Source organism: Myodes glareolus, chromosome 4 (genome assembly GCF_982192425.1).
Source record: "Myodes glareolus chromosome 4, mMyoGla1.1, whole genome shotgun sequence".
In the NCBI taxonomy this organism is placed as follows: Eukaryota; Metazoa; Chordata; class Mammalia; order Rodentia; family Cricetidae; genus Myodes; species Myodes glareolus.
Window position 1 is genome coordinate 39,466,475 of NC_142029.1, and position 15,953 is coordinate 39,482,427.

Sequence of the window (15,953 nt, forward strand, 5' to 3'; positions counted from 1 at the left end):
ACATTGAATGTTGAATTATATTTCAGTGGTGCCAATATAGATCCATGCGTGACAGTTTGAAGACATCATTCATTGGTGGCAAACAGGCACATTATGTCATAACACATATCCTCACCTCTTCAGCTTCTCATCAGTGGAGTGTTTTCCTTCAAAACCCTGTAAAAGGAACAGCGGGCCGCTTCCCACTGTCAGCCCAGCTAGCTTTACCTGAAATAATTACACGGAAACTGTATTCTTTTAAACACTGCCTGGCCCATTAGCTGTAGTCTCTTATTGGCTAACTCTTACATATTTATTCAACCCATTTCAAATAATCTGTATCTCACCACGAGGTCGTGGCTTACTGGGAAAGATTCAGCATGTCTGACCTGGCAGCTGGCTGCATGGCGTCTGCCTCATTGCCTTCTTCCCAGCATTCTGTTCTGTTTACTCATCTATGTTCTGACCTATCAGGCGAAGCAGTTTCTTTATTAATTAACCAATGAAAGCAACAGAACTACAGAAGACCCACCTACATCAAACCCTCTTTTGGGTGGCAACAAGAAGAGTAAGGTTTTCCCATGATGTGCATAGCTGAGCCTCAGTTTCTCTTTCTTTTGAAGAACAATTCAGAAATCTGCTACACTAGCAAGAATTGCTTAATTAACAAAACCAGAATGCCTAGAAACTAAAAATTGTTTTTATTTAGCTATAACAACAAGTGTTCTTAACCACTGAGTCATCTCTCCAGCCTGCCCTCACCCAAAATTAAAAAAAATAAATGAAATGATGTAGTTATGTGCACATGAATATGAAGGCCAGAAGAGGGTGCTTGGGTTCTCTGGAGCTTGAGCTGCTGGTGTATGTGAGCCACTCAATGTGGTGTTGGGATCTAAATTCAGGTCCTCTGAAAGAGCCGTTTATACTTTTAACCATTTTGCTATCTCTCTAGCCCAAATGACAATCTTTTAAATGTATATTCTAACGTAAAAGAGCCTGCCTGATGCCTGAAACTTTACAACCCACAAAACAAGGTGCACCTGTTGGAAATAAGCTTTAATTAATAATTTAAAGACAGACACCAACCTGTTTTTTGTTCTTTCAATTTGAGTACCATCCAAAAATAGCCAAAATGTGTTCCCTGATTGCTTTGAGTTTTGACTAAAATAATGCCCCCCCCCATTTAATCAGTTATCAAATGCATGACTATTATAGTTGAAGCATGTTGTTTCTCAGTGTTATCTACATGCCTAGCTTTCAATGACCACTGAACATATCTGCCCCCATTTTTCAGGATCTAACAGAATAGATGCACTTCTCTTTAAGGAAGAAAGTTGCCTTCCAACATACTCTAAAATATAATGTATATGTTTTCAGGCTTTAATTTCCTTCCCAATCCTGATGGTCAGATTCTTCAAGTCCTTTAGTAGATAGTTCAGAATTTCTTCTCTTGGCTACCTGGAAAAAAAGAATTGTATTTTAAGAGTCATGCAAGTTCAAGTCAACGGTTAACTTTGGTCCAGCTTTCATAGGTGGGTGAGAGGGTGGGCTTGTCATTTAGGAAATCTTTGAAGGGTCAGAATGGCTTCTGTTTATTATCAACTTTATAATCCTCTGGGACTACATTCCTTCATTTCCAGGATGAGCATCTTTTGGAGCAGAGATGGCAAATAGTCTGTGCATGAATTTCACCCCAGTTCTTCCCATTTACAGAGGACAGCACTAATCTAGTACAGCAATTTTTCCTTAAGGAACACACACGTCCTTCAGCTACCACAATGCTGTAACCTTGGAAAAACAGCATTGATGCTTCATGTTTGTTGTTACTTTTTTTTTTTTTTAACCATGAAAAGTCAGTTTCTTTTTTTCCCTGGGAGCCTTCATTTGACATATGGCCCTTGATGCTCTCTGGTATTTTGAGATTTAATTGGTGTTTGCTTCATCCTGGATGAAACATATTTTTTTTCTCGGTGTTAGCTCTATTCTCAGGAGGTTGACAGTTGAATATAGTTTCCCTTAGGAAAGAAAATCACCTCTCAAAGTAGCATCAAATTTTATCAATATCAGATCTTATATCCTGTCATCATTTTGTGGCGCTTATCAGAACTTGTTATGTTTCTTTAGTTTTCCTGGTTTCAAAAATTCAGATGACACTCCTCATTCCCAGTGTGCAACTGAATAAAAATTATCATTCCTTCTAGTCTTATTGCTCTAGCGTCTTTGATTGCATGTCAGCTGGAAAGCACCGCAGGTGCAGGCCTGAGGAATATGTGTTATTGATTGTCTCTGGTGAGCACTGGTTGCTTCCACTGATTAATATCCAAGACTTTGTATAATTTTTAAAAATAGGTAACTTGGGAATACAAATTTCCAATATCTGTTCCGTCAAAGTTCTTTTATAAAAACGAATGTCCTGTAGATTGTGTATAATCAGATTAGATCACTTTTTTTAAAATAAAATAATATTGGCAAAACATCTTGTGTTTTATAAAAGAGACAAGTTTTGAAGACTTTCTGAAGTTGCTCATGTTTCACAAATAAGGCTGCTTCTACATTTTTTTCTTTTTTTACTTTGGGTGATTGTTATTTCAAATAAAAAGAAAATGAAACCCGCGGTGACTGGGGCGTACCATCCCAGCACTCCAGAGGCTGAGGCAAGAGGATGGAAAGCTAAGACTGACCTGTGCCGTATAGCTTATTTCACAACAGAAAGAAAGGGATGTAAGAATAACTTAGATGAAATTACTCAGTGCCACAAGTATTACTTTGAAAATTTCAGTTTTGCAAAACCACAGTTGATTATCGATAAATTTTATCAAGACAAGAATGGGAATATTATAAAATACTTAGTTTATTCCTGTAATTTCATTCTTTTGTCTGCACATTTCAGTTGATGAGTGTTCTGTCTCTCTCTTTGCACCAGGAAATGCCTCCTCCTACCCACATTAAACTTTGAAAGGCTACCAAATAAAGAATAGGTGCTTTACGTATCTCCACTAAAATTTTTTAAACAAAAGTACAGAACTGGTTCTTTTTTTTTTTTCTCAAAATTCAGACTATTTCAAACCACCATGTAAAAAAGAAAGTACAATTTACCTTGCTTTTCTTACGTAACTTTTTGACGGTAAGTTGGTGGGCTTGATTTGTAAAGTGATCTGGTGGCCTGCAAGAGAAAGCAACAGTTGATTCCCTGCGTCCACAGTGAGATCAGCTACCTTCTGCTGTTTTGGATTTGAAATTGTGATCAGTAAAAATGGCTAGTGCGACCTTGCAGGTTCAGCCACTGGAGTGTTGCCTTACAGATGGCTTCTTTAGGGGGTGCTAGTCTCAGAAGGGTTGACGGAAGTTCATGAGAAAGATAGGTGGATCAGTTCATCATGCAAGGGGCACGTACTCAAGCCCAGCTCTGAACTGTGACTGCTCAGAGCATTTTATTCACAATGTTGTTGAAGAAAGGATTGATTGTAACTACTGTCCATAATTCCAGACTTTATTATATTATGCAATTTCCATTCATAATATATATATTTTCACTTTATATTGTTCATCATAAAATGGGGTACACTATCTGGAGAACATCTTTCTATGTAGGTTCCCTTAAAAAATAGACATTTATTTCTCCTAATCTTTTAAAATACATATATGCTTTGCTTCATTTCTTTATTTTAATTTTTTGACAGTTCATAGCATTGTAGAACAGATTTTTTTTAACTGTCACTGTTTGTTCTCTTGTCCAGGCCCCCCTCCCTTTCTGATGAAACCCCTCTATCCCTAAACAATGATATAAGTTTCCTCACCTTTGGTGAAAATCACGTTTTGATAGTTCTTTTTCAGGTGTGTACCCAGTGTATCTGGGTGTGGAAAACACAGAGGCTGATCTGACCTAAACTTCTTTTGGATGCACATGGGTAAAGCAAAATTGTGTCCTCTGGTACATCTTTAGAGACAATCCCCTCCTTACCATCTTATGTCTATGCATAATTAGATATGCATATGATTAAAATCAGATGTATTATGAGATGGGACATGCATAGTTGGAAAAGTAAATTATATAACCCAATCTTTCAGTCAAAATAGGGAACCACCCAAACTATGCCCCTTAGTTGTCAGCTCTTATCTTGGATCCCATAAGAAGAGGCTCCATGCTATAGCCAGAGAGCCTCGAGTATGCTCATTCTTGCAACCCATTGTCCATTTTAACAGTGTATCCCTCTAATTCACACAGTTGCATTGCCTTCTGTAAGTCCACGTGGACCCTTATTCCCAAATGTTTTGGTAAGAGCCCAAGAACCTAGACGCGCCTGACCCAGACCATAAACACCAATAATGAAAGCAATGATGTAAACATCTGTGAGTACAATTCTTAGTGAACAGGTGCAACTTTAAAAGTAGAGTGCCTGAGCCCTAGAGATGCTGACACGTTTTTCTCGAACAGGGATGTTACTGATGCGCAGGTCCACCAGCAGTGGTGGGCAGGAGCAGTGCTGCCCTCTGCTCCATATTATCTGCGCTGCGTGTCATCACATAGGATCCCAGCTGTGCTTGGCCATCCCTGCCCACAGCAAGACTGAACATCCTCTGGATTCAGTGGTCTTTGGATTTCTTCTGTGATCAGCACTTCTGTATCCATTGCTCATTTTATCATTAGGATGTTTGCCTTCTATTGACACTCTGAGTCCCATTATTATGGAGAGTAGATTGTAGTGTAAGCTATGTTTTTCTTTAATCTTATTTGTCTGTTAATTTCATTTTTGACCCCCCTCCTTGCCTGTCTGCCAGGGAAATATTAATGTCTTCCGGGGTTGGTTTCTAGTTAGCATGGCCTTTAGGTTATAGAAATTTGTTTTGATTTATAGGGAGGGAGTCTGGGAACTAGAATTGACTAGTATTTAACTTGCAGTGGTCCTCTGACTTGGCCTCTGAAGTGCTGCACCACCATACCTGCTTCAAAAGTTATTAAAATCACATTTTCCATGCTTAGATAGCTCTGCTTTTGTAAATGGGAAGCAGCTGTACTTGAGGCCTGAGTGGAGAGTTCATTCCTCCCTTGTTGATCTGTACTGGTTACTAATAGAAACTCCCTGGTGTAAAAGGATCTTTTTGGAAGTTGCCTTTTGTAGAAAGGAGCTGCGGGCAGGCCTGCTTTTCGCCTCACCCGGCTCCCGCACGGCTAGCTTAGTCCCAGAAATAACAACATACAAATTGTATTCATTTAAGTACTGCCTGGCCCATTATCTCTAGAGAGTTAGTTACTAACTAACTCTCATATCTTGATATTAACCCATTTCTAATAATCTGTATCACACCATGAGGTGTGGCTTACCGGGAAAGATTCAGCATGTCTGACCTGGTGGCAGACTCCATGGCTTCTAGCTCATAGCCCTCTTCCCAGCATTTTGTTCTGTTTACTCCGCCTACCTAATTTTCTGTCCTATCAAGGGGCCAAGGCAGTCTCTTTATTGACCAATGAAAATAACACAATAGACAGATAACCCTCCTCCATCATTTCCCCTTTTTCTGTTTAAACAAAAAAGAAAGGCTTTCATTTTAACATAGTAAAATTACACATAACAAAACAGTTATCAAGCAAGAATTACAGTCACAATATTTATAACTAAATCTTTATCATAATAATGGAAAACTATAACTACGACTATCCATTCTTTAACTCCATCAAAGCCTCCAGAAGGATATATTACCTAAGTAAACAAGAAGTAAGCAACTTCCAAAACTCTAGAAATGACAGAGACATCTCGCTGCCTGGACAGTCACCCAAAGTTCCTCTGTATCGTTGGGGCACCCATCTTCAGCCTTCAGGCCCATAATATCCAGAGACATTTTCATGAAGCAGGAAATTTCAAAGGCAATTCAGTCACTATCTGCTGTGTCCTGCAGAATGTCTCGCAGACTCTTTCATGAATCAGGAACTCCGAAATATCATCTCACCTTTAGGCAAGTTCAGCAGTCCTCTCTCTGCAGGTTCTCTGTGTCCAGTTTATACAACAGTCCAGGCAAGAACAGTTTCTTGCCCAAATGACTAACCAACTCCATAAGGAGCCTCTTCGATGCCCATCTTCCTCTTGAAGTAGATTGGTGCTGCCAGGAGCAGACGTGTCTCATTGTCATGAAAAGTCCTAAGTTATTAAAACATTAAATGCCATGTTCTGTAGTCTTTGAAAGATATGAATGTCTATCTGAAATATATCTGTGCACTTCTAGAAAATCAGACTAACATTACTACAAGCTTGACTATTATCGATATTATCCATTAACAATCTATATTTTCTAATTATACATTACATTTTTAAAATGAACTACACAATCACAATACATCAGTCAAGATCAGAAATATATATACATATAACAAAATTGACCTTAAAATCCATACCAATGAAATTATTCATAACTATATCATATCCCCCTTTAATGTAAAAGAACATTTATAAACAATATTTGGGAATATGGACGTAGTTATTTCTCTCCAAACTTCTTCCTGCTGTATAGGGGCGCAGTTAATCAGGTCTTTCATGGTATAACCTGTCTGCCAGGTTCATCTCAGTCGGCAGTTGAGTGAAGAAATTTTTTGAGGGTGTTCACAGAAACCTTTCAGGAGGGCGTGGTCTATCATACCATATTGGGATAGAAGCAATCCACAGGGTCTCATCCTCTGTGAAAACAAAAGAAGGACCTCCTTTCCAAAGCATCATATTCTTAGACCCAAATTCTGAAGTCAAGGTATTTTCAAAATATCTATCTTGGATTAATTCTGCAGCATTTATAAGCAAATGTCTTTTGGCGACTGTTGCTCCTTCCTCAGCATTCAAACAATTCAAAGAGAGCATAACAGTATACAGTATCAAGATTCTCTGTGTATTTTCCATCTTTATGCAGCTTTATTTTAACCTCTATTTCTTTTATTTTTTTCTTTTAACTTTTGGCTTTTTGAGACAGGTTCTCTGTATATATCTTTGTCCTGGAATAACTCTGTAGACCAGGCTGTCCTTGAACTCACAGAGATCCACTTGTCTCCGCCTCCCAAGTGCTGGGCTCAAAGGTATATGCTACCACACCTTGAATTCACAGAGATCTGTCTGTCTCTGCCTCCCAGGCACTGGATTAAAGGTGTGTACTACCACACCTTGAGGTCACAGAGGTCAGTCTACCTCTGCCTCCCTTGTGTTGGGATTAAAGGTGTATACCACCACACCCAACTACTCTCTTTCTTCCTTTTTTTTACCCTAAGAACTTTAACCTTTAGCCTACACATATTTTTAACTCATAGTAAACCATTTAGAGGTTTTCCTTCCTCTTTGACTCTCTTTTTACTGTATATCTCTTTTTCTGACCACATGAGTCTAAAACTGTGGCTTTGATGGCTAGACCCAGTCCATTTCTTAGCTTTCCAGACTCATGGTAGAGGTACCAGCCAGAGCTGTGTTCACTGCCACAACTCTATGGCGTTTCAAGGTCCTTGTCAGCAAGCAAGCTGCAGCATTCTGCTCACAGACCATTCTCAGTCAGACTGCTGGCCTGAAAGAGTCAGAGTTTGCCCTGGCAGGACAGCCCAGAAAGCTGGCATTTTAAAGCAGCACAGCTTTTTCCCTGCTATGGCTGAAAACCGAAAAGCGTGCGTTCAGCTTTTCATCAACGTTTAAGTGTTTCGTGGCAGGACCTCTTAAAAGAGCCACAAAGTTTTGCAGCTAAAGCTGAGTCAGGAAGCCTCTCTTAGATGAAAGCCTTGCTTGCCTCTAGCAAGCAGAGCAGACCCGAGAAATTGCTGCCACCAAGAAAACATGCTTTAGTCCATTCTTTCCCAAACTTTCTCAGGCTTTCTGTGGATGCAGTTATCCACGTGGGCGCCATCTGTAGAAAGGAGCTGCGGGCAGGCCTGCTTTTCGCCTCACCCGGCTCCCGCACGGCTAGCTTAGTCCCAGAAATAACAACATACAAATTGTATTCATTTAAGTACTGCCTGGCCCATTATCTCTAGAGAGTTAGTTACTAACTAACTCTCATATCTTGATATTAACCCATTTCTAATAATCTGTATCACACCATGAGGTGTGGCTTACCGGGAAAGATTCAGCATGTCTGACCTGGTGGCAGACTCCATGGCTTCTAGCTCATAGCCCTCTTCCCAGCATTTTGTTCTGTTTACTCCGCCTACCTAATTTTCTGTCCTATCAAGGGGCCAAGGCAGTCTCTTTATTGACCAATGAAAATAACACAATAGACAGATAACCCTCCTCCATCAGCCTTTGTTCTGGTATCACCCATCTTGGCGTTGCAAATATTGTTTCCTCTCAGTTTGCTCTTCTACAGAGAAACCACACATTACTCTACATTACCATCTTTCTTCTCTTACACGTTCTCATTTCCAAAGGAACTTTAGAAACAGAATGTCAAACCCATAGGAAACGGTGTTTGTGCCTCATCTGTAATAAGCACAGACAGCAATGGAGTATCATCAGCTTCACTTGTATGGATGGATACCCTGCGCTGCCTGTTCTTGGGGGAAAACTTTGTGCTGGCACTTCATGGTCTCAGTAACCTCATGAGTGGTCTCTTTCAGTCTTATCCCCCAACAAGAACGACTTGCATGATCTCTTGACATTTCTAACTCGATTACTAAAGTGCACTCTTAACCATGATCTGACCCCGGGACATTGCTTCCTAGTCAAGTTCATATACTTATTTTAAAAGTGTTGCTGATCCTAATGGAACAGGGTGAGTGTTATTAAAGAAGAGAAGAAGTCTCTCTAGTTTCTTGCAGATGGGCATTAGATGGCCATCTAATTACCTGGTAGCCCTGGTAGCCACTTGAGTGAGCAAGAGGGGAGTGAGGGAACCAGAGCCACCTGCTAGCCGTCTCACACATTGATAGCCAGCATTTAGTTGTGTACCTGGAGGATGTGGTTGAGAAAGGCTGGCTGTGTTCCCGAAAATGGCCTATGACTGGCCCATATGGAAGTCGTTGAGAGCAGAGGTTGCTTCGCAGAGCTTTTCTGGGTATCACTAGATGCCCTTGTGTGTCCTGATTTCTCCTAAACTTACATTGATATCTGATCACATCTCAGTGCCTTCTCATGCCCACTGAAGAGCTTCCTGATGCATTCTGATTCAGGTAGAAATCACATTATAACACTTACAAAGAATGGACTACTGTAATCATCAAAAATGATACTATAGAAAATACCTTATGACAGGAGGAAACACGTGGGGTTAAAAACCAAGATGATTAAATCACACATTAAACCCCACACACTAATAGTGAGACACTTCAACACCACACTCTCACCACTAGACAGATCAGTCAGACCCGGAAAATTAACAGAGAAATAAGGGAACTAACAGATGTTATGACTCAAATGGACTTAACAGACATCTATAGAACATTCCATCCAAACATAAAAGAATATACCCTCTTCTCAGCATTTCATGGAACCTTCTCAAAAATTGACCACATACTAGGTAACAAAGCAAACCTCAACAAAAAAAATTAGAATAATCCCATGTATCTTATCAGATCTTCATGACTTAAAATTAGAATTCAACAGTAATCCTAATTTCAGAAAGCCCACAAATTCATGGAAATTAAACAATGCTCACCTGAATCATCAATGGGTCAAGGGAGAAATAAAGAAAGACTTATAACCATGATTTTTAAAAACTTCCTAAAATTCAATAAAAATGATCACACAATATACCAAAATTTATGGGACACAATGAAAACAGTTTTAAGAGGAAAGTTCATAACACTAAATGTCTACATAAAGAAGCTGGAAAAATCCTACCCTAGTGAGTTAACAGAACACCTGAAAACTCTAGAACAAAAAGATGCAAACTTGCCCAGGAGAACTAGATGGCACGAAATAATCAAATTGAGAGCTGAAATTAACAAAATCTAAACAAAGAAAATAATACAAAGAATCAATGAGACAAAGAGTTGGTTCTTCAAGATAACCAACAAAATATACAAGCCTTTATCCAAACTAACCAAAAGGCAAAGAGAGAATATCCAAATTAACAAAATCAGAAATGAAAAGGCAGATATAACAATAGACATGGAGAAAATCCAGAGAATCATCAGGTCATATTTCAAAAAAATATGCTCTACAAAATTGGAAAACCTAAAGGAAATGCACAGTTTTCTGGATAAATATCACTTACCAAAATTAAATCAAGACAAGATAAGCAAATTAAATAGACCTATAACTGCTAAAGAAATAGAAATAGTCATCAAAAGTCTTTCAACCATAACATCCCCAGAGCCAGATGGTTTCAGCGCAGAATTCTTCAAGATTTTCAAAGAAGAACTAATACCAAATACTCCTCAAATTGTTTCACACAATAGAAACAGAAGGAATATTGCCAAACTTTTTTTATGAGGCTACAATTATCCTCAATCACATAAGACACTACTAAGAAAGAGAAAAACAGGCCAATCTCACTCATGAACATGAATGCAAAAATACTCAATAAAATACTGGCAAACAGAATCTAAGAACACATCAGAAAAATCATCTACCATGATCAAGTCAGAGATGAAGAGATGGCCCAAAATAGGAAAATCAGTCAATGTAAACATAAAAACAAACTGGAAACAAACAAACACACGATCACATTAGATGCTGAAAAAGCTTTAGACAAAATACAACATTCCTTCATGATAAAGGTCTTGAAGAGAGCAGGGATACAAGGAACATACCTAAACATAATAAAGACAATATGCAGCAAGCCAACAATCAACATCATACAAAATGGAGAGAAACTCAAAGCGACCCCACTGAAATCAGAAACAAGACAAGGTTGTCCACTCTCTCCATATCTATTTGATATATATAGTACTTGATGTTCTTGCTAGATCAATGAGACAACAAAAGGAGATCAAGGGGTTACAAATTGAAAAAGAAGAAGTTAAACTGTCACTATTTGGTGATGATATGATAGTTACATAAGTGACCCCAAAAATTCTACTAAGAAACTTCTACAACTTATAAACACCTTCAGTAATGTAGCAGGATACAAGATTAACTAAAAAAAAGCCCTCCTTTACACAGATGATAAATGGGCTGAGAAAGAAATTAGAAAAGCATCTGTTGTAAGAGGCCACTTGTTTGTTCTCAGCTGCTCAGCCCTGAAATAATCACACAGAAACCATATTAATTGCAATACTGTTTGGCCAATAGCTTAAGCATATTTCTGGATAACTCATATCTAAAATTAATCGATCTCCATTAATCTGTGTATTGCCACGAGGCTGTGGCTTACTGGGTAAAGTTCCGGCGTCTGTCTCCGGTGGGGCTACATGGCTTATCTCTGACTTCACCTTCTTTCTTCCAGCATTCAGTTTAGATTTCCCTGCCTACCTCTACTCTGCCTTATCAGGCCAAGCCAGTTTCTTAATTAACCAATGGTATTCACAGCATTACAAATAGGAATCCCATATCCTTCACAAATAGCATAAAATATCTTGGAGTAACTCTAACCAAACAAGTGGAAGAACTGAATGAAAAGAACTTTAAATCTTTGAAGAAAGAAATTAAAGAAGACACCAGAAAATGAAAAGATCTCCCATGCTCTTGGGTAGGTAGAATTAACAGTAAAAATGGCAATCTTACCAAAAGCAATCTACAGATTCACTACACTGCTCATCAAAATCCCAGAAAAATTCTTCAAAGACCTTGAAAGAACAATAATCAACTTTATATGGAAAAACAAAAAATCCAGGATAGCCAAAACAATCCTGTACAATAGAGAAACTTCTGGAGGAATCACAATCCATGACTTTAAACTCTACTACAGAGCTACAGTACTGAAAACAGTCTGGTATTGGCATAAAAACAGACAGCAGGACCAATGGAACTGAATCCGGAGACCTGGATATCAACCCTCATACCTATAAATCCCTGATTTTTGACAAAGAAGAAAAAAGTATAAAAAGGAAAAAAGAAAGCACATTCAACAAATGGTGCTGCCATAACTGGATATCAACATGTAGAAGAGTGAAAATAGATCCATATCTATTGCCATTAACAAAACTCAAGTCCAAATGCATCAAACATATAACCAACCACACTGAACCTCATAGAAGAGAAAGTGGGAAGTATACTTGAATATATTGGCAGAAGAGATCACTTCCTAAATAGAACCCCAGTAGCACAGACACTGAGAACAAAAATTAATAAATGGTACCTCCTAAGACTGAGAAGCATCTGTAAAGCAAAGGACACAGTCAACAAAACAAAATGGCAGCCTACAAAACGGGAAAAGATCTTCACCAACCCCACATCAGACGGAGGGCTGATCTCCAAAATATGCAAAGAACTCAAGAAATTAGTCATCAAAAGAACAAATAAAATGGGATACAGACATAAACAGAGAACTCTCAACAGATAAATTTAAAATGGCTGAAAGATACTTACGGAATTGTTCAACATCCTTAGTAATCAGAGAAATGCAAATCAAAACAGCTCTGAGATTCCATCTTACACCTGTAAGAATGGCCAAGCTCAGAAACACCGATGACAACTTATGCTGGAGAGGATGTGGGGTAAAAGGAACATTCCTGCATTGCTGGCAGATGTGCAAACTGGTACATCAGTTTTAGATATAGTATGACAATTTCTCAGAAAATTAGGAAACAACCTTCCTCAAGACCCAGCAATACGACTTATGGGTATATACCCAAAGGATGCCCAACCATACCACAAGGACATGTGCTCAGCTATGTTCACAGCACCCTTATTTGTCATAGATAGAGCCTGGAAACAACCTAAATTCCCCTTGACAGAGGAATGGATAAGGAAAATGTGGTATATTTATATAATGAAGTACTACACAGCAGAAAAAAATGACATCTTAAAATTTGCAGACAAATGGGTGTATCTAGCAAACATTATATTGAGTGAGGTAACCCAGACTCAGAAAGGCTAATATAATATGTTCTCACTCATAAGTGGCTTTTAGACATAAAGCAAAGAAAAATCAGCCTACAATTTATAATCCTAGAGAACCTAGACAACAAAGAGGACCCTAAGAGAGACATACATAGATCTAATGTACATGAGAAGTAGAAAAAGACAAGATCTCCTGAGTAAATTGGGAGCATGGGGCCCATGTGAGAGGGTAGAAGGGGAGGGGAGAGGAAGAGGGTGTGTGCAGATAAAAATACATAGCTCAATAAAAATAATAAAAATATTAAAAAATAAAAATACAATGTATAGTTAAGAAATATAGATTAATATATAGTCATTTATAATAGTCTAACTTGTAGTCATGTTAGTTAGATTTTCTAGATATACACACAGATGTATTTCGGATGGATAGTTATTCTTCAAACCTTTCAAAGACAACATAATATGTCATTTAAAGTGTTTAAGAAATTAGGACTATTCTTGACAATCAGATACATCTGCTTCTGACAGCACCAATCTACTTCAAGAGAATGATGGGCACCAAAGAGGTTCTTTATGAAGTTAGTTAGCTGTTAGGACAAGAAACTGTTTTTGCCTGGACTGTTTAATGTATGTTTTATTAACTGGATATGCAGAAGCCACAGAAAATGATTGCTGAACTTGCCAAAAGGAGGTGAGGCAGTCCTTTGGGGTTCCTGTTTCATGAAAGAGTCTGCCAAACATTCTGCAGAACACAGAAGAAAGTAATTGACAAACTGCCAATATAGGTGGAACTGTCTTTGAAATTTACTGCTTCATGGAAAAGTCTACTGGATACTATGGGCCTGTAGGCTGAAGACAAATGCCCCAAAGTTACAGAGTTACACTTTGCGTGACTGTCCAGGCAGTGAGATGTCTCTGCCAATTCTAGAGTTTTGTAAGTTTCTTACAATGTACTTCCTGTTAACTTAGGTAATATTAATATTTTATCCTTCTAGGGTCTTTGGTAGATTTGAAAAATAGATAGTTATATAGTTTTCCTTAGTTATGATAAAAGATAAAGAAGATATAAATATTGCAATTGTAATTCTTTCTTGATACCTGTTTTGTTATATGTACTTTTACTATGTTAAATTAAAAACCTTCCTTTAAATTTAGACAGAAAAGAAGAGATGAGGGAGATGATGTGGGATTCCCCTCTTTATGCTATGAATGTATTTTATTACCATTGGTTATTAAAGAAGCTATTTTGGTCAATGACTTAGTAGAGTAAATCCAGGTGGGAAATCAGAACAGAGATATGTAGAGAAAATAGGTGGAGTCCAGGAGACTCCATGTAGCTGCTGAAGGAGAAAGATGCCAGTCGCCAGCCAGAACCTTACGAGTAGGCCACAGCCTTGTGTCGATACACAGATTAATAGAAATGGGTTCATTTAAGATGTAAGAGTTAACTAGAAATATGCCTAAGCTATTGGTCAAACAGTGTTGTAATTAAAAAAAAAACACCAAGCTGATGGGCTGCAGAGGTAACAGTTTACTGTATAAAGTTCTTGTCATGTATGCATGAGGATCTGAGTTCAGATCCCCAGAACCCTTATAAAGCCTGACAGGCAGTGAATGTCTAATCTCAATGATTCTCTGGAGAGATGGAAAGTGATATGAAACTCATGGAAACTTGTATCAAACTAGCCTAGCATATGAAAGAGACCCTGCCTTTTTTTTCTTTTCTGTCTGACATTTTCTTTCTTTTTTTCCTCTTTTTAAAAGGGAGCTATTCACTTTTCTCCATTCCCCTTTATTCTTTCCCCCTCTTCTTTTACCATCTCCTGTGACTTCCATGCTCCCAATTTACTCAGGAGATCTTGTCTTTTTCTCCTTCCTAGGTAGATTCATGTATGAAGAGATCCTGTCTTAATCAAGGTGAGAGGAGAGGAATGACACCCAAGATTGACCTGTGACTTCTACAAGCATTTGGTAACACTTGTACACAGACCACAGACACACATACACACATACACACACACACACACATGAGAGAGACAGAGACAGAGACAGAGAGACAGAGAGAGAACAAGGGGGAGTAATATGACTATAAAACAAGTCAATCTGGTTTCATGTTTTGTTAAAAAATTCTTAAAATAATTCAAGGCACACACATGTACACATACGTGTTGAAGACAGTAAGACAGCTCAGGTCTTTCTTGTTTCCCTGTACAGGGCTCAAGGGTAACACTTGAAATGCAGCCCCAACTGTTCTTGTCTCTGCCCCCACCTCTGAGTCAGAAGCAGGACAGAGAAAGGTGAGAGAAGTATGTTTCCACAAGGCTTCTGATTTCCTTCACCCACAAAACCCGACTCTTCTCTCTCACTAACGGCATGCACAGCCCTACAATAGCATCATTTGGCCTTCTTAAGTGCAATGTATTTATGTTTATGATGAGGGCACATGAAGGAAGCTCTTGGCAAGCAGGATCCCTGCTTTGTTTCATACATGAATAATCTACCTCCAAATATCCAAAAGAAAACCTCTGACCGGTGGCCTAGAGGAGCACGTGAATTTACCCACACGGCAGCTTTCTCATATGAGCAATAGATTCTTCTTGAGTCTGTGGTCTGCTTGCTTGACCTACCTGCAAGGAGCTGCCTGTCCTCGGCTGACCTCGCATGCCTTTCCAGGGGGACAGAGATTCAGGTCTTGGTAGTCCAGGGTCCCTTGGTTCTCATGCCCCTGTCTGCAGCGACACTCTGCTTCCTGTGTCCACTCATTCTTTACACACCAGGCAAATTTGCCGCAGTTCAGGAATCTGCAGGGGTCCGCCTCGTCATCTGCCAGAGACAGGGCAGATTTTGGTAAATGCATGGATATCTAAGTAGCATGGCTAGCAGCAGTTAAAGGCAAGAGACCAGTTGTATTTACCATTGCTCTATTTTGGAGTGGGCTGCACTGTAATGGTAATTAGGCTGGAGGAACATGAGAAACACACTTTGTATCTTTGATAAATGAATCTAGACCAGGGTGATAATGTATTTAGCTTCACTATAATTATGTGTAGACTTTGGAACACAGCAAAGTCATCT

The 15,953-nt window shown here is 38.8% G+C and overlaps 1 protein-coding gene across 1 annotated transcript in view; it reads right to left on the minus strand.

The window, feature by feature from the left end:
- Positions 1–495: 495 nt before the first annotated feature.
- The window catches only part of Impg1 (interphotoreceptor matrix proteoglycan 1), a 121,049-nt gene continuing 105,591 nt past the window's right edge, over positions 496–15,953 (minus strand). Inside the window, exons 14-16 of the mRNA XM_048435693.3 lie at positions 15,506–15,701; positions 3,076–3,142; positions 496–1,437 (exon numbers count right to left, since the gene is read on the minus strand). Coding sequence (XP_048291650.3) covers positions 1,360–1,437; positions 3,076–3,142; positions 15,506–15,701 — 341 coding nt within the window. The 3' untranslated portion in view covers positions 496–1,359. The remainder of the gene's footprint in view (positions 1,438–3,075; positions 3,143–15,505; positions 15,702–15,953) is intronic.